The 19367-nt window shown below is 51.4% G+C and overlaps 1 protein-coding gene across 7 annotated transcripts in view; it reads left to right on the top strand.

Annotated features, from left to right (window-relative positions):
- ZDHHC3 (zDHHC palmitoyltransferase 3) overlaps positions 1–19367 on the top strand; it is a 55062-nt gene that overhangs the window by 10797 nt on the left and 24898 nt on the right. For 6 of the 7 annotated variants that reach the window (XR_014144375.1, XM_081816483.1, XM_081816487.1 and 3 more), the window contains exon 2: positions 5934–6263. Coding sequence is in view for 6 of the 7 variants with exons in the window: in XM_081816483.1 (XP_081672609.1) it covers positions 5958–6263 (306 nt within the window). In the remaining variant the exon portion in view is untranslated. Of the gene's footprint in view, positions 1–2779; positions 2916–5933; positions 6264–19367 lie in introns of all 7 variants that reach the window. The other variant, XM_081816474.1, reaches the window with a different exon arrangement.

Genomic DNA, 19367 nt, shown 5'->3' with positions numbered 1-19367 from the left:
TTCCTTACCCCCAGGGCTTAGTCCCTTCGCCTTTCTGGGCCTCAGTGTGCTCATCCACCGGGTAGAAGAGTAATGACTTTGGGCATGGATTACTAACATATGGAAAAGCCAACTCTTCTTAATGCTCTAGAACCGTTGGCCAAAGCAGTACAACACAGATTAGTATAATTAAAATTGCCAAATGATCATTGTTTTAGATCTTTCTTTGGAAACAAAATGGAAGAGGATCAGAAAACCCAGTTCCACCCAACTGCATCTCTGGCCTGTTGCCTCAGTGCCTCCCCGGGCTCGTTGGCATCTGGTGGACTCGGAGACCTCTTGTCTGTCTCATTTTGTCTTGCCTGTTAGTGCCAGAGCGCCCTTACCACAGCGTGACTACGGTCCTTATAGCTTTCCTCAGAGAGTGGGGTGCCTCCCCAGTACCTCCAGGGTGAAGTCCCAACTCACCTTGAAGCCCGAGGCCTTGTAAAACATAGCCTACATAACATAATCCTACCTTTAGCGCTTCATTTCCACTTAGCGCCCCCCACCTCCTAGTCCTAGTCCCAACACAGCCCGTGTATGCACACACTTTCGCACGCAGCCCCAGACATCCAGCACCCCCAACCTGCGTCACCACTCTCCCTGCCTTTGTCTGAACAGAACGCTTCACCTGGCTCCGTACCCTGCTCAGATCCTCTCCCTTTAGATGCCCGGGCCATGAGAAAGTCTATTTATCTCATTTCTGGGCTTTGTTGTTGTTTGTTTTTTTTGGGGGGACGTACTATTCGCCTCTCCATTGTGCTGTTCATTAGAAACCTGTGTGTTAAGGTCATTGTGGGGTAGGTCTGTCCGATTTCTGCATCCATTCACTCAAGAAATGATTTGAGCACATACTCCTGCCAGATACCAGGCTCTAACGCCGAACAAACTGGGACTCACAGGTTAAGTAGAGCAAAGCAAGTAAGACTAGTCTTAGCAGATCGGGAGCTGGGAGAGGGGAATGGCAGGGCCTGAACTGGGCAGCACACACACATTATTGTCCTCATCATCCCTTGTGTGTGAGCCCCCGCACAGTTGCTTACATTTAGTGGCTGCTCCAGGAATATGTTTTTGAATTGAACTGAAATGAAGACAGGAGGATTTAGAGAGTCAACAGGGCAAGGGAATGGGATGAAAAGGGGTGGGGTGGGGGGAGGACTGGAGGAGGCCGTCCTTCTGAGGGTGTGAGCTGGTGGGCAGGATTAAAGGTCCCCGGACCCACCAGCCTCTTTGTGTGCACAACCCAGAGGCCTGAGCCAACAGTCTGCCCAACGCTCACAAGCAAGGACTCGTGGGCAGTCGGTCATGGGCAAAGAGCCTCTCCTCAACCCCAAGGAGTGGAGTTTCCCTAATTCAAAATAGAAAAGGAAAAAAGGTCAACATTTGCCTCTCCTGCTGTGGTCATTAGGGGCAGAATGAAGGGAAAGTGCACAATTTGCTCGAGGTGAGGTTTTCCCTGTATTTCTAAGATTTCCAGTTGTCTAATTTAAGGAACAGATCCTTATTGGAAAGCTGCTCCCATTGCTCTTGAGGGGCCTTGGGGTTAAATAAACTCTTCACCGCCATGTGCTTTGATTGGTTTTGAGCAGGATATTTTGAAACGCTAAAGTGTGGGTTGGAATGTGAACTTGAGTTCAGTACTTGGTGTCTGACTCTGCCGAGTGTGCCCTTGTCTGGGTGCTGGCCCAGATCACAGGTTCTCCCTCACCAGTGAGGGGAAAACAGAGCTCCTCTATACACTCTTTGGTCCCACGTTGTTTGAGGATGGAACGTTCTGGTTATTTAAATAAGAGTCACACACAGTCCACTTACTTCACAGTCCTACTTGGTGCACTCTCCACCATCTAGGATATGGCCACACCCCTGAAAGGAAGCAGACAGGGCCTCCAGAGGTGGGCCTGGGATCACAGAGCTCTGGCATCGTACTCAAGCATTTGTATAACAAACACACACGGTAAATGGCTACTACATGCCAGGCCCTGGGCTGATGAAAAGACAGGGCTTCCAGCCCACAGGAACTGTGTGGTGGGAGAGCATAGCAGGTGTTCCCTAAAGGCCTGTTACCGAAAATGAGTACCCTTCTTTTACAAACAAATAAAACTAAACCGGCTTTAGTTTTATTTGTTTTCCAGCCCACAGCCAATTAGCGGTCATAAATGGAGAATTTGTCAGGGGGGTTGGCAACTATAGGCACAGGAATGACAGTAGCCAGGAATGGAAGAGGAAGACAAAGAACCATACAAAGGAGATGTTGGAATTAGAATTCTAGTAGTCTGCACAGGCCAGTTGGTGTGAGGCCAAGAGCTCAGTGAGTCTCCATGACCCCTGAGGACATCATTCCCTGATACATTCCAGTAATTGATATGCCCAGTAATAACTAAATCATTCCAAAGAAATGGATGGTTATTGTACTTAAGGCAGGAGCAGGTATAGTATATATATATATATTTTTTTTGGTCTGTTTTTTATTTTACTTCCATGTTTTATTTTTTATTTCCACCTTAACCATCCTAACGGTTAAACCGTGTATCTGCTCAGGAACAAGCCACAGTTACTGGGAAATTTACTTACGTGGAAGGGTCTGTTCCTCAGCAAAACCACACATACGCAACATTAGTCAAGTTGTTGCCATGGGTACAATCAAGAATGAGTAATTGACGAGCAAATACAGTCACCTGGTCTGAATATACTATGAGTGTAATGTAATCACTGGAAATACGTATCTACAAGGGAGCATTGTTCTGAAATTTATTTTCAGTGATCATCCATTGCAGAAAACCACACCTTTTATGCTAATTGAAGAACATCTTGATGGAGTACATGGCTTTCAGCGAGATGACCTTCGGGCTGCAGATGACAGGAGGTTTTGCTGCCACAGACATGGGTGGGGCGGGGTGAGTTGTAACCACCCATTTCTGACACACTGAGCTGTTCTGCAGGGAAAGCTGGAGCCAAGACAAATCTCAGTTATCTGGTGGGTAACAACCGCCTCGAACCATGGGTCAGCAAACTTCTGTATAAAGCTAGAGCGTAGGGGCACCTGGCTGGCCCAGTCAGTGGAGCATGCGACTCTTGATCTCGGGGTCATGAGTTCGAGCCCCACATTGGGTGTAGAGATTACTTAAATATTTTAGAGATTACTAAAATCTTAAAAAAAAAAAAAAAAGTAAATAGTTTAGGCTTTAGGCTCACAGGTCATACGGTCTCATCACAACTGCTCAGCTGGGCCATTGTAATGCAAAAGCAGACAGAGACAATACGTCTTTGGCGTGGCTGTGGTCCAGTACAACTTTATGGGTTTAGAGCCTGGGTTCCTACAGACCTGTACAGCAGCAGGAAAAACCAAGAGAATGCTTGCCTGTGGGAGTTATCAAAGTGGTGAGCTTTGATCAGCTTTGGACTCATGGGATTTCATGGGATTTCAGCTTTTCATTTGTTGGCTTTTGGTTGAATGGAGCTTAGAGTTTTAGAATCTGCTGGGCCCGGGTCCAGTCTGCAAGCTCCTGCTGTCCTTCCATTTAGCGCCTCAGAAGGGTGTCCTTGCATCGTTCATCCCTCTAGGTTGTCGCTGGCGGCACCAATTGCCATTGTCTCGTGGAGAGCACAAGGTTGCTTTATTCGAAGATTCTGGTTGACGGCCTGTGGGGAACCACTGCTTTTACTCTGCTTGGGATGGTTATTCCATATGTCACGACTTCCCGACCCTCAGCTCCCAGCACAGTGTACCCAGCATGTGATAGTCACTCTATTTGTTGAGTCGATGTTTCTTTGGACAAGTACGTGGTACGCATCAAACTGCCTTTCGGCCACTAATTTTCTGCCATCCTGGGGAGGGGAGGCCCTGGCCTTATTCTTTCATTATTAGCCTCTGCAACTTGCGACTCGAGAATGTCTGTCAATTTGAGTAGCAGTGACTGCCGGCTCAGCTTTCTGGACACGTCCTTACTCGTCAGGACTACAGCATATTCAGTCCAGAGGCTCTTTGTTGGGGAGGAGGGCTGGGGAGGAAGAAGGCCAAAGGGTGAGGAAAGCCCAGCACAACCACTGAAGGTTTGCCCATGCCCCGTAGAGCCCTGGCCTCCAGAAAAACACGCAGAGCCGCGCTCCTTGTGAATGGTTGCCTCCGCTGCCAAGTGCCTGGAGTTCTCAGAAGCCCAAAGATGTCACTCGCAGTGCTGTAGACAGCTCCGGTGGTCGCTCTGTGGCGCCTCCATCTGGGGCTGGCCTGTGCCGGCGCAGTTGCTGACTGAGAAACCGGCCTGGTGAGCAACAGGCCGCCAGGTGTAAGATAAGGAATCAGAGGAAGGAAATGTGTACTTGCTGCGTCTTGCAGCGCGTGCTGTGGACAGATCGACTTTATTATCGATCCTGAGTTACTTCATTGCTGTCTCCAGAGACGCGGGCTGCAGCTGCTAGGAAGAAGGGGCGTGTTGCTCAGCACTTGTTTCGGAAGGAATGGATGTCTTTCCTAGAGAGAATATGCCACGTGTGTGGGGTCCGTGGTATGTGGGCTGCTCTAGTCTGCAGCGTTCATCGGGAGCACCTCCAGCTCTCTGGAGCCTCACACCAGCCCTGGGAGGGGGTGCTGGGGCGGGAAGGGGGTATCTCCGCAGGTGAGGACACGAAGGCTCACGAAGCCTCACAGCCAGGTGGTGCGGAAGCATCTTTGGACTCATTGTCCAACATTCTCCACTTGACCCCATCACCTGCGAGGAGGGCAGAACTCAGGGAGTCTCTGATTCCTGGGAAATCAACTGTTTGGGCCACAGGACTGAAAAACCTGGTTGGTTTCAAGAACCTTCCCTATCCGGGGTTTTTCAGTCCTGTGGCCCAAACAGGAGAATGTTGGACAGTGAGTCCAAAGATGTCCTAGGTCACCAGGTCCTTTCCTCCTACTCATCCCTATTAACCCCAGACAGCCTCAATACCAGTCTCTGGGTTTGTCCTTGGCATAGAGGCAGCAGTTCCATGCTAAAGAGAGTTTTCCCAGAGGGCTTGGTGCTCGGTGCCCCGTCTTGTCTTTTAAGTCACAACTGGAACATATCTGTTGACACCATCCTCCCGGTAGATCGATCCCTAGTAAACAAAGAGACCTGAGTTCTAGCCCCACTTCTGAACTGGTGTCCTGTTTGTGCAGCTGCAGCTCCAGCTGACCTTGGGTGAAGCATTTGCCCTTGGAAGGCTCCCTTTGCATATCTGTCATGTGAAGGCTTTGGGCAAGGTGGCCCTATTTCACAAAAGCTAAGTTAACTCTCGGAAGGAAGTAAGGAAGAGAACTTACTTTTCTTTTCTTTTCTTTTTTTTTTTTTTTAAGTAAACTCTACACCCAGCGTGGGGCTCAAACTCATGACCCCTAGATCAAGAGTCACATGCTCTACCAACTGACCCAGCCAGGTGTCCCAAGCACTCACATTTTATTTTTTATTTTATTTTTTTTTTAAGATTTTTTTATTTCTTTATTTGAGAGAGGGAGAGCAAGCTCGAGTTGGGGGGGCAGAGGGGGAGGAAGAAGCAGACTCCCCGCGGAGCAGGGAGCCCGACGCGGGGCTCGACCCCAGGACCCTGGGATTGTGACCTGAGCCAAAGGCAGATGCTTAACCGGCTGAGCCACCCAGGCGCCCCATTACATACTGAGTTTTAAGGTTGTTTTTTTTTAATTTTATTTATTTGTGTGTGAGAGAGCACAAGCAGGGGGAGCGGCAGGCAGGAGAAGCAGGCTCCCCGCTGAGCAAGGAGGCAGAGGCAGGATTCGGCCCCAGGACCCTGGGATCCCGACCTGAGCCAAAGGCAGACGCTTAACCGGCTGAGCCACCCAGGCATCCCTCATGGCTCACTTTAGAAAGGTAATTTTGTCAAATATCCTTGATAACAAGACACCACCAATTTTCTGGGTCCTTTCTTCTCTCTTCCAGATGCCAGTATGGACAGAATAGCTTATGATGCTTATCCCCACCCACCACTTCCGAGACATTGAGCGGAAGCCAGAGTACCTCCAGCCAGAGAAGTGTGTCCCACCTCCCCACCCCGGTCCTGTGGGAACCATGTGGTTTATCCGTGACGGCTGTGGCATTGCCTGCGCCATTGTCACCTGGTTTCTGGTCCTCTATGCGGAGTTTGTGGTCCTCTTTGTCATGCTGATTCCATCCCGAGACTACGTGTACAGCATCGTCAACGGAGTCGTGTTCAACCTGCTGGCCTTCTTGGCCCTGGCGTCCCATTGCCGGGCCATGCTGACGGACCCCGTGAGTATGTCTGGGCCTGTTTTAACCAGCCCACACTCTCCTCCTCTGGCCCTGGCATGGCCACAGCCCGCATGTTCCCCTGGACCTTGGGAGTGTGGAGAACAGGAGGGCCAGGGCTGGGGTGGGAAAGTGAACTCAGGCCCCCCCGAGGGGACACCATCTGTGCCACAGCGTCTCTCTGTCTTGGCTGGATGAACCTGTATGTACACGGGTGTATACGGTAATGGAGCCTGCTACGGGAGGGGTTTGGCCTAGCGGAAACCTAGCCTCGTGTTCATTCGAAAGGCACAGTCAGATAACCATGGAGACTGGGGACAGATCATCAGAGTGGAGGGCATGCTGAGGGGTTGGGTCAGGGCAGGGCTTCCCAGTGAAGACAGGACTGCAGCGAGGTGCTCTTGAAATTAAAGCCATATCCAGTTCCAGGAACCTGCACGGAAATGGCCTTCACTTTGGGCAAGGCTCATCTTTTGCTGAAAAGCTGGACAAGCCTGTTTCAGGCGGCAGCAAGTGCCTCTTGGTGAATATCTGTGGGTAGAGCGGTGGTGTTCTGCCTGATGACTTAGCTAAATATACCAAGCTGTGCAAGTGGCTACTGAACGTCGTGTACCCTGGTATTAAACCCTCCGTTCCTGTTCATTATCTCGTATGGGAAAAGCGAGAGTGCGTGATTTGATAAAGACCTCCTGTGGCTTCATTGTTTGAGTGCGTAGGACGAGTATGTTGAAATTAAGAGAAGGAAAGCACCCCTACTGGCCGTGGCACTGGCCACCCAGACTCTGTTTCTGTGAGCCCCAGGGAGAGCAAAATAGAGACCCTGGGTCCTGGGCTCGTTCCCTCCTCGAAGGGCTCCGTTTCCTGCCGGTTCAGGCGGTGGATTGTTAATCCATCCCGAGGGAGAGCAGCTTTCCCAGCTCGATTACACATCAACAGCCGGTCCAGATAGCACCTCTTCTCCCGCACGTGCTGGCACCATTTATGGGGTCACCAGTCAGCCAGCCCTTGAAGGGCTTGGCGTACAGGTTTCCCCCACTATCTGAAAGCGTTCCTGTGAAACCTTTCATAAGCCAAACGGCATCAAGCAAAGAAGCAATTCGCATGTTGTAAAAGCGAACATCCTCTTCGGATGTCTTTGCGTTGGCCGAAACAGGTACTAAAGTGGGTCTTTCGTAAAGGCCAAGTGACGTAATGCAAACGTCGAGAAGCAGGGGGAAGACCTGTATGTGGTTCCAACTGGAGTGCCCTCTGTCTAGAGAAGACAGGTGAGGCCAGCCCCATGCGACAAAGGCTGTGGCAGAGGAAAGCCCGGGTTGCTGTGGAAAAACAAGGGAGGGGGCGTGAACCAGTCTAGCCGACGAGGACGGCTGCTGGGTGTCGCACTGGCCAGTTGTTGCGAGAGCAGCGTCTGTTGGCAGGGGAAGTGGCAGGTGGCAGGGTAGGAAGACCCTGACGGTGGGCCAGGCCAAGAGCAGCGGGCACGCAGGCGTGTGGCCCCTCGAGGCTCCCGGGAGCTGCGTGGGATGGTGGGACCTGAGGAGGAGGATGGGTTTCGGTGGCAGTTGGATGACGAGGGGTGGTCCAGAGCCCCTGAGGATTTTGAGTGAGAGTGGTGAGACCCAGTTGTCATTTTACAGGGATCATGCTGGCAGCCCTGAGGAAGAGCCCTGGGGGCCCTGATGAGGGACAAAGTGAATGCCATGCCCATTGAGTGCCTCCTACGTGAGAGGGCCTTTCTGAGCAATGGCGGCAGCTGTGACAAGACAGACCAGCATCCCTGCCTCCTTGGAGCTCACGTCCTAGCGCAGGGGGTCAGGCAGTGAAGACGTGAGCGACCGAACAAGGTGATTTCAAACAGTGATAAGTATTTTAAAGACAATCGAAGAGTGTGATCGGGGTGATGTGGTGGTGATTTTTCTGGGGCACAGGGGGCCTGCTTTAGCTCTAGGGGATCTGAGAAGGCCTTGAGCAGTGCCATTCGGAGCTGAGACCTAAATGACATGGAGCTGTGAGTCAGGCAGATGAAGCCCCTGAGGGCAGAGCCTTCCAGGAAGAGGAGAGAGTAGGTGCAAAAGCGCAGAGGTAGGCACGCACTTGGAGTATTCAGGGAGCAGGACTAAGACCGGGGTGACCTCCGCGTGGTGAGTGGGAGCAAGAGGAGCTGGAAGAGGTAGGTAGGACTGCAGAAGCCAGATCGTGCAGGGCCTTGAGGGCCTCATGAGAGCTTTGCTCTTTACTCTCAATGTAGTGCGAAGCCAACGGAGAGGCATGACATGACCTGATTTTTTAAAAAAAACAGTGTCTTGTGCTTGTAATGGGGGTTTGAGGTGGAGCAGAGACCCAGGAGGATTAGAGGGATGGCAGTGGTCTGCACACGACATGGTTGATGGCTCAGACCAAAGTGGGAGCAGTGAAGCTGGACAGAAGCTGTTGAATTTGGAGTGTATTTTAAGCCACTAATTCTCAAACCTGGCTGCACATTAGAATCCCTCAGGGAGCTTTGAAGAAGTACGGACGCCTGCGCCCCACCCCCAGAGATTCTGCTCTGATTGGTTTGGGGTAGGGCCCGACAGAATGGAGAGGGACTAGAGAGTGTGTCTTCCAGCATCTTGGCTCGAGCAGCTAGGGGGTTGCTGGTGCCGTTTATTAAATGGGAGAGTCGAGAACAGATTTTGGAGAGAAGTCAAGGCTTCTGTTCTGGCCAACTGTGTCTATATTACATGTGAGCAGAGAGCCAGGTTTAGGGCTGGTGCAGGGTCAGGATCAGACAACTTCGTGCGAGGTCATTGGTGTCTAGAAGGCACGTGAGTCAGGGAACTGGACGTTGGGAGGCGGGCGGCGGGAAGGCTTCTGGCCTGGCATCCCAGCTGCCCTCACACGCATGCGTCCTTTTACCCCGCACTGACTTGCGTGGCCTCTCCGGGGGATCTCCTCAGTCTAGCCCCTTGCACTTAGATGCAGGAGTGAGTGATTCTCACCGCTGCCAATCCCCAGTGAGTGAGAACCATAGACTATACCCCAAACACCAGTCAGCTTCCCACCGGTGTGTTTTGCTGGTGGCCCCAAAGAAAACTGGGCCCCCAAATGAAGCATCGGTCAAATATCAACCATCAGTAAGGGGAGCAACTCAGACATGTCTTAAAGGCATGCCCCACCTCAGGCTCTTCAGCCACCTGCCTTTCCTCTCTCCCAGCACACTGACGTGTTATGCAAAACCCAGTGCATCCAGAGAGGGTTGGGGAGGCCTTGGGGCAGCATGGGGAGCCTCAATCTCACACTGAAAACACATCAGATTGGGGGCTCTTTATTAACACTCCAGGGCGGGTGTGTTTTTAGGAAGGTGCCACTGCAGGGTCCTAAGAAACTCCCTAATAGGATTATAATTTTTTGTATCTCAGGAATTCAGGTTGCATATAGTTCTTCTCAAAAAAACTATCTGCGTGGGTTATAAACAACATGTAACAATGTATGCATTGTTTATCATTTGGGTTTGTTAGTATTACTAGGTTATCTTTTAAAGACAAAAGAATCTCTTCTAGTCTCCCCCAAACAGTTGCTAGACCCCTTCCAGCTTTGAAATCTTACTGTGGTTGGACCATCAGACCATCTGCAACCACCCATAGCTTTCTGGACCAGTTAGTAGTCATTCCCTGCACCGCAGTGGGAAACGGGTCCGTGCAGAGCTTGAGCAGGAGAGGGAAGAGGGAATGGCTCACAGATGTGTAAGGAGCCCTCTTGGAGGTGAAGCTCCCATGGGAAGTGGGGTAAGAGGGATGGGCCTGGAAGGAGCAAGAAAGGGGCTAAAGGGGCCTCACTTGGCGGGGGGGCTGGCCTAGAGGCAGCATGGCATGGGCAGAGCCCAAGTCAGACCAGGGTCTGGTCTCGGGTGCCCTCACCGTGCTCACTCTGAGGGTGTGTCATATCAAGGAGCTCTCTGTGTCGTCTCCCTCCCCATCCCACCCCCCAACTTCGCCACTTTTTCCTTTCCCTTTGCAGATACATTTTATTTCCTCATCCTGTGAGCTTCCTCAGGAATCCTAAGGGATTCCCTTTAAGATTTAGATCAGGGACATCTGTCTGTCTCCCGGAAGCTGCTTAAAGCTGAGAGGCATAGCTTCTCCCGTTTTGCCCCGGCTGCCAGGAACCTCAAAGCCAAGTGCTTTGCAGTTGCAATAATTGTGTAAACCCTTCTGATCATTTACTAACTAATCATTTACTAACTCACCATTGTAAATGACCCCAAATCTGAGATTTGACAAAAGGAGGCATATAAATTAATTTAACCATGTTGTTAAGGAAAAGAAAATCCATCTGTCTGCCTGCTCCACGGCTCCTCCCTCCCTTGTGAATACCTTGCTCTACACAGACTTCACACGACTGTCCCAGACCCCTGCAGGCCTCTATTTCCGTTTCACCTGCCAAAACTCATCCACGTGCAGTTGGCGTTCCCTTCTGGAGCCTCTCTCTGTGACCTTATCGATTACACACTGTGTACAGAGTCAGTTAGCAAGTATTTACTCGGGCCAGTAGCATGATGGGTCATGATGGCCGGCCTCCAGGAACGCAGAGGAGGGATAGCACTGGGCCCTCCCGCAGCATGCCGGGTAATAGGCCAGCGCTGGGTGTGGCCAGAGGTACTGACCTATTCCCCCAGGTCAGGTCACTTGTCTAGGGGTTCATTCTCCCTCCTGCCAGGCAAGTTCTCATACCTGTCACTGAGCAACTTAGAAACACCAATGGAGGGCGCCTGGGTGGCTCAGTCGTTAAGCATCTGTCTTCGGCTCAGGTCATGATCCCAGGGTCCTGGGATCCAGCCCCGCATCGGGCTCCCTGCTCAGTGGGAAGTCTGCTGCTCCCTCTCCCACTCCCTCTGCTTGTGTTCCTGCTCTTGCTATCTCTTTCTTTGTCAAATAAACAAACAAACAAACAAATAAATAAATGAAACACCAATGGAAAAATCTTTCTGGCTCCAGAGAGAGGATAGTGACCATTTGGGGATTACCTACCTCCCACTTTGTTGTGGAGGAGACCGGTGGCCTGTGACTCAGGCCTGGGGTTTGTCACCTTGTTCCTGGCAGAGCTAATCGAGGGAGAGTTTCTACCTGGACAGCAGGTGTGCTCATACCTCAATCCCAGGGCCCCTGAAACACTTTAAGCAAGCTTCATCCTTGCCGATTAAAATGCATGGGGATGTTGAGGCCTTGGACTCGTTGGTATTTCTTTGGAACCTTCTCTGTGTCCTTCTTACACTGTCGTGTTATTCTAAATACGTACTGAAACAGGCCTGTTTCAGTCTTAGTGTTAGCATGCTGATACAGTTGTTGGCAGGAGAACGAGACTGTGGCATCAAGGCGATTGTGAAAAGCCTTTTCAATCACTTAACAGCAGCATCTGGTAAATACCTAATTTGTCTTCTGATAGAGACGAGGCTTCTACACTTGGACTGCCTGGGTCCGAATCCTGGTTCTGCCACCTTTTAGCCATATAATCTTGGGAAGTTGCTTGATTTCTCTGCTTTAGTTACCTCATCTGTAAAATGGGGAATAACATAGTCTTTGCCTATAGGTTTATTGGCAGAATTAACTGAGAAAGTACAATAAAGCACTTGGAACTGTGCCTGGCATAGGAGCACTTTGTAAATGTCTGTTAGATCATCATTATCCTTCAGCTTGGGTTTATTGAATACATGCTCCGTGCCAGGCCCTGGGCCATGCACCAGGCAGGAAGTTGAAAGACGTTGTCTCTGTTGTCCAGGAATTTACAGCCATGCACGATCAGTGTGTACTTAAATGATAGGTGTTATAAGACAAATAAAAACAGGCCAGGACAGCAAAGGCTTCTGTCTTGGGTGTGGCCCAGGGCCATGAGGAAGAAGGCAGAGGAGGTGATCCCTGAGTGGGTTTTGGTTCCAGTGCAAGAGGCAAGCAGGTGCCTGGCAGGCTGGGCAGAGGTGCTGACATGGGGTCCCTGGGGGCCCAAGAGGAAGATTTGGAGGGCACAGTGCCTTTGGGAAAGTGCAGGTAGTCCACAGAGATGGGGTGGGGGGCTGCATCAGTGGTCCAGGGCTGGATTGTGGCAGGCCTGCATGCGCCCTGCCCAAGAGCTCAGACGCTGGGCCCGGGGAAGGCTCTGTGAAGCCTGTGAAGGCATCCAGGCAAGGAGAATAATATGGCCAGATTCCCATTTTAGAAAGTTTACTCTGGGAAATAGTTCAGGAGAATAAACAGAGGTGGGAGATGCTCTAACATCTGGGGCACGTGAGGATGGGCCGGAATGAACACCAGGATGGCAGCATGGAGGGGAGGACGTGGGATTTGAGGCACAGTTTGGGGCCAGTATGTGGGGCAGAGGGTTCGGAGAGCTGGGGATGGCTGCCGGATTTCTACCCTGAATGCACAGTAACCGGATGTCCCACGGGCCAGGTGGGCCCTTCCCCAGGAAGGGAGAGTGGGGGGCCGGGGGAGAGAGGAACAGATTCAGTTCTCGCATGGTGAATTTGGGAGGGTTGGTTTTCTTCGGCTTTAATGCCTCTTGAACAAACATGTGGAGATGTCTGCAGCTCGAAAAGAGGTCTCAGTTGGAGCCGGCGATTGAGCGTCACCGCTGGGTGTGCTGCGGAGGCCTGTCGGTGGCAGGGAGTGGGGGAGGTGCAGAATGAGCAGAGGAGGGATCCCTGAGGAACACCAGGGCTCCAAGGTGGGCCGCATCCCAAGGGAGGGCAAGAGGCCCCAGCCCCAGAGGCAGGAGGACACCCTGAGGGAACAGAGCAGCCTCAGGAGAGAATGACAGGAGGGACTGGTGGTCACAGGAGATCCGAGGAAGATGAGGGCTTAGAACTGACCTTTGGGTTTGGTCACAGGGAGTTGCACAGCGACCTGGTGAGAGGTATCCCTAGTGTGGAGACGCCAGGTGCTGGAGAGCAGTGAACTAGAGTAAGGGAGAGGTAGCAGAGACAGAAGTGCTCACGACCTCGAGAAGCTTAGATGCGAGGGGAGGGAGAGCCCGGAGCGTGCACACAACACGGGAGAAGCTTTGGGGTAAAAGTCTGCGGCTCCTAAAGACCAGGATTAGCTGACACCCTCATCCTCCCAGCTGGTGGTTTACCCCAGCAGCCTCGGTTTTCTCTGAAATAGAAAAGGAAATGGGTAGGGGTCAAGGTAGGTACTGGAAGTTTGGGCTAGCCACTGAGGGGAATGGTCGATAGAACCATATCACACCTCCCTGCCCCAGATTTAAACAGATGCCACTATGGGGCCAAATACATATTTTAGAAACATACGAGCATTATGGATTTATAAATTCTTTAGTGTTTTTAGCTTGCTGTGTGCACAAAGACTGGAAGAACATCCTCTAAAATATTAATTGTACGGATCTATGGGTAGTGAAATCAAAGAATGGGTTTTCCTTTGTAATTTTCTCATCTCTGTATTCCTTTAAATCACGAACGAGTATTATTGTGGAAGAAAAAAACTGCTACGTTGTGGTCTGCCGGGCTGCAGTAACATGGAAGCTTCGAGACCTCCCTGTGAGATGTGTGAGAATGGGGGGTAGGCGGTTCTTAGTCCTGCTGCCTGATAACACCGGCAGAAACGTCCCAGCAGGCCTTCTGACTCCCTGCCGTCCGTCCAGAATTGTACCGAACAAAATTCCTTACCATGAACTAATAACAGGAAATTCTGAAATCTGTGGAGATAAGCACAGAAGAGAATGTTCTTTTTAAAAAGAGGAAGAAAGAGACAGGAGACGTTTGAACCAGAGGCTGGGAAGGGCTCGTGTCACAGGCTCGTCCGTCTCAGGGACTGGCCCAGCTGGTCTCTGGCTCTGAGAGAGGGACTCACGAGGCAAATGGGGTCTGGCCTGGAAGGGAGTGAGCCTTCCAGGGGATGTACATCCGTAGAGTGCTGCTGGAGGGGCAACCTTTTAAAGAGGCTGCGTTGTTGTATGAGGTCTCCCCTCGTGGTCTGGAATAGCAGGCGATAATGAGGGTACGAAATGAGGGCTCCGGTGGCCCTTTGAGGTGTTGGGGTGCCCTCTTGTAGCCCTTTCTGTGCGGCCTCCCGAGGTTTACAGCAAGCTCTGGTGGCTGGGACCTTAAAAACTGGATGTGGTGGGGGGGAAACAACGTGGGCCTTCATTTAGGAAAACTCAGCCCCCTTGCTTTATCTCCTTGGGCCGGTGATGTTCCTCAGGGCTTTTCCTTTGTACGTAAGACAAGAGCGACATCCAGTTGTGGTTTTGTGACTTCAGGATTCATAAAAGGTCACATGATTGCCCAAACTCAGTGACTTTTTACATTAAAAGGAATTAATGTGGCCCTCTGGGCTTTTGTGGGGCCTTCTTCTCTGCCTGGGCCAGTGCCCTTCCCAATCCCCCTTTAAAATCCACTCTTCTGGGTGGTCAGGGCCCTGCCTTGCCTTTGGAAAGACTTCCAGACCCTGCCCTTTCCTGGTGGCTCCGGGCAGGGCCCCAGATATCTCCAAATGAGATGGTCACAACATTTGGATTATAAAATTCAGGAAAGCTGGTCATATTCCTACTTTGGGTAGCTCCTTCCTGAGGTGTATTTTTTGGTTGTATTTTTAGTGAGTTTCTAATTGCAAAAGCCATGTGTTCTTATTAGAACATTTAAGAAATATGGTTCAGAAAGTACAAATTACCTGTGATCCTACTATGTGAGATAACCTTAATAATTTGCAAGTGTCTTTTTAAATACAGAGAGTTGACCCTTGAACAACGTGGGTTTGAACTGCACGGGTTCACTTATACATGATTTTTTTTTTTTTATAAATGCAGTCCAGTACTATAAATGTGTTTTCTCTTCCTTATGATTTTCTTTTTTTTTTTTTTTTTTAATTTTTTATTTATGTGAGTGAGGGAAAAGGCAGAGGGAGAGGGAGAAAGCAGGCTCCCTGCTGAGCAGGGAGCCAGACGCGGGGCTCAATCCCAGGACCCTGAGATCATGACCTGAGCCAAAGGCAGACCCTTAACCGACTGAGCCACCCAGGTGCCCCTCCTTATGATTTTCTTTTTCTTTTTTTTTTTAAGATTTTATTTATTTGATAGAGGGAGACACAGCGAGAGAGGGAACACAAGCAGGGGGAGTGGGAGAGGGAGAAGCAGGCTTCCCGCGGAACAGGGAGCCCGATGTGGGGCTCGATCCCAGGACCCTGGGATCACGACCTGAGCCGAAGGCAGACGCTTAACTACTGAGCCATCCAGGCGCCCACCTTATGATTTTCTTAACAACATTTTCTTTCTTTTGTTTTAAGTAAATACTTTATTATATAGTATATAATACATAAAACATACATCATATGTGTGAATTGACTATTCATGTTATTGATATTCTGGTCAACAGTAGGCTATTAGTAAAGTTTTGGGGGACTCAAAAGTTGTATGTGGGTTTTGTCTGCCCGGGCCCCTAAGCCCCGCATTGTTCAAGTGTCTAACTGTGTGTCAGACTGTACCAGAAGGTCTTAAATGCCCTATATTGTTTGGAAATCTACATTTGCCTTTAACAACCTGTCAGAGATGTTGTCCATGTTAAATAGCTATATACTTTTATAGCATATTTAATGTCAGGAGGTATATCCTAAATGACATCATACATACCATAGAGTCCTTGCCTACCAAAGTTTGTTTGCTATCTTAGGGGCACCTGGGTGGCTCAGTCGTTAAGCGTCTGCCTTCGGCTCAGGTCATGGTCCCAGGGTCCTGGGATCAAGCCCCACATCGGGCTCTCTGCTCCGTGGGAAGCCTGCTTCTCCCTCTCCCACTCCCCCTGCCTGTGTTCCCTCTCTCGCTGTGTCTCTCTGTGTCAGATAAATAAATAAAATCTTTTAAAAAAAAAATCTCTATCTTAGGCTTTTCTGCCACCTGCCTGCATTTTGCAGACCAGATTTTTTTTCTACTTTTTTGAACTTTTAGAAAAAATTTTAATGACACACTTCCGACAATTGAAAGGATATAAAGGATAGTACGATGATATGATGATATGATATCTTCACTCCCCTCCAGCCTCATAAGTAAAACATCATAAAGACAGTTTAGCAAACTCTTTGTATCCCTCCCATCCCGCCCCACTCCATTTCTCTCCCAGCCTCCCCGCCACCACGAGGTGATGGTTACCCTGAATCACGTGTAGTTTTCAGCACCTTGGTGCCCACAGTGCCTGTGTACCAGAAGTTTCTTCTCAGGACCGCATCTCTGTCCCACTCCAAGTCCTGAGCCTCCACCAATGAGAAGAGCATTCCTGTGGATGAGCAGTCCTTTGGATTTTCTCGTTCCCTGTTTGTCTATTGCCCCATGGCGCTCAGGCAGACCAGTGGGAAAGCACAGCTCTGTTCCTAGTCAGCCATGTGCTGCCCATCTCGGGCATGAGCAGGTCCTTGATGAGACAGGAAAGCGCGGGTGGTAACAGATAAAGAGCTGGTGACAGGGGTCAGCAGGGGAAAGTTGGGGAGCCCAGCAGAGAGCCACAGGAGGGGTGGGGTGAGGGGCAGGAGGAGACGGGAACAGAGTGCTCCCCCTGCCTCCCCAGAGAGGCACCCCGGGACCTCTTTGAGACAAATAGAAAATCTTCCCATAATTGAACTGCGGTACTGAATCTTTTCTCCGCTGCCAGAAAGACACCCCCCGCACATACCCTCTCGCTCCAGTGCTTCTGTTCTACCCGGCACTCCCTGGACAGGCCACCTCTGGCCACTGCTTGGACTGTCTCCCTTCCCAGGTGCCTCTGTCCTGCTGCACCCGCCAGGATCCTCCTGGGCCTTCCCGGGTCGCCAGCCCAGCTCCTGTTGTCCTGGTGGCCATGCCTTTCACTAGGTGCTCAGCCTCCTTGCTGTGTCGGGGTACCTGGGGGCCTGCCCCACCCGCTGTTTGAGACCCAGGCCCCCATTGCTTGCTTGCACTTCCCACAGTGCTCGGTGGGGTGTAGATTTTCAGGAAGAGTTGTTCATTGATTTGTCTTTGCAGTTTCCGTAACTAGAATCTTTGTCCCCTGTGAGTCATTTTCTTAGCGAAAGATGAAACTCCAGCTCCCTTGCCTCATCAGCATTTCCCAAGTTCTTGCTGTTTCTTCAGTGGCTCTTCCTATCCCAGAATTCCTTCTTTGTGGGAAAGGTTCTGACACCCAGTTTTCATCTCTTCTACCCTGGGAACCCCTCCCTTAGCGTGTTAGAGTCCATCAGCCCCACTCTGGGGAGGCCAGGGATGCTCTGTCAGCCCTGAAATCCCCACCTTACCCACTCTAGTAGACCACACTGTCGCTCCCCCTCCCGGGCCCCTTTGGGACTTGGGAGTGGTCCCCGGTTCTGTTGTTCATCAGCTTCCCTGATGGTGGTAGCTCGTGGCTGCCCACTGATGAGAGCAGCCTGGTGTCACCTCGACCTTGGATGGCGGGTGTGGAGCAGTCCCACCCCAGAGCTGTGACTCGACCCAGTGTTAGACCCAGTTCTTGCTAGGGAGCTGGGCCACACTGCTGGAACCCCCCACCACCACCACCACCACCAAGGCTGGCACCCTTGGCTCCCTTCTTTTTTGTTCTGCTTGCTTTCACTGCTCCTTTCACCCCATGCCAGAAACCGATAGACCTTTTCCGGGCTAGGGGCTCTGGTGCTGAACAAGGTAGATCCAGTCATGGAGCCCCTGGTCTAGCATAGTGGTTCTCAGCCCTGCTGAGAGCTTTTAAAAAAATGCGAGTGCCTGGGCCGCACGGCTGACAGTTCTTGTATGGTAGCTCTGCATCAGAGTCTGGGTGCCCGTAGCTTGTTAAAGCTGCGTGTTGTCTCCCACGCACGACCCAGGATACAGGCTACCTGGCTCAGTCCGTTCGGGACCACCAGAGACTGGCTGGCTTCTGACCAACAGAAATTTATCTCCCACAGCTCTGGAGGCTGGGAAGTCCAAGATCAAGGTCCGGGCAGCTTCCGCGTCTGGGGTGGGCTCACTTCCTCGTTCGTAGGCGGCCACTTCTTGTGTCCTCACGTGGCAGGCAGGGGGAGGGAGCCCTGAGGACCTGTTATAAGGTGCTCACCCCATGACCTAATCGCCTCGCGGAACCCTTGTGACCGCATCACCTCCCAGAGGCCCCACCTCCTAATACCACACACTGGGGGATTCAGCCTGTGAATCTGGGGGAGACGCAAACATTCAGTCCACTGCGCTGCTGTGTGCTGAGCACTGTCTCTGTGGCGAGCCTCAGCTGAGCCCTTCCTGCAGGTCGGGTTGGAGCCTCACAGGCACGGCCATTCACCAGCTCCTCTAGGTGAGACCCATTCGTGTTCTTCTCCCTTCTCACGCCCTCTCCCCCACCACGGGACTCATTTCGTTCCCTGCCCCTTTTGTTTGGATCTGAATTCCCTCCCCACTTCTCCTCCACCCCTGTGTTCACTTACTGGGCCATCAGCAGTAACCTCCTAACTGCTCTGTGGGGTTCTCTGCTCTCCCTTTTCTTATCTGACCCGCACAGCAGAGGCAACTGGGTTGTCATCCTCGAGATGTTCCCTGATGGCTCTGGGTGGCCCATGAAGGAGAATCCTGCCCCAGCCTTTAGGCCTGGCGTTTGCTCTGCTCAAGCTGGCCCCTGCCCATTAGTCCAGCCTCTCTGCTGCCACTGCATGCCCGGGGCCCCGCCGTGCTGATTTTCTCACCGTCCCCCAGATGTGCCGTGCTCACGCTCACCTTTTTGTCTTTCCCTATGCCCCTCCGCCGGCCACAGTCCCTTTTCTCCCGCAGGCCCACCTGGCAAACCTCTGTGTGTGCCTCAGGACCATCCTTAAACCTCACCTCTTGAGGGGCACCCGCGTGGCTCAGTCAGTGAAGCATCCGACTCTTTTTTTTTTTTTTAAAGATTTTTTTTTTAATTTATTTATTAGAGAGAGAGTGAGAGAGAGCAGGCACATGAGAGGGGGGAGGGTCAGAGGGAGAATCAGACTCCCTGCCGAGCAGGGAGCCCCATGCGGGACACGATCCAGGGACTCCAGGATCATGACCTGAGCCGAAGGCAGTCGCTTAACCAACTGAGCCACCCAGGCGCCCGAAGCATCCGACTCTTGATCTCAGCTCAGGTCTTGATCTCAGGGTCGTGAGTTCAAGCCCCACGTCGGG

This window comes from Leptonychotes weddellii, chromosome 1 (genome assembly GCF_054177405.1).
Source record: "Leptonychotes weddellii isolate Sample4059 chromosome 1, ASM5417740v2, whole genome shotgun sequence".
Lineage (NCBI taxonomy): Eukaryota > Metazoa > Chordata > Mammalia > Carnivora > Phocidae > Leptonychotes > Leptonychotes weddellii.
The sequence above is the reverse complement of the archived record's forward strand: the minus strand, read 5'-3'. Positions and strand labels throughout refer to the sequence as shown.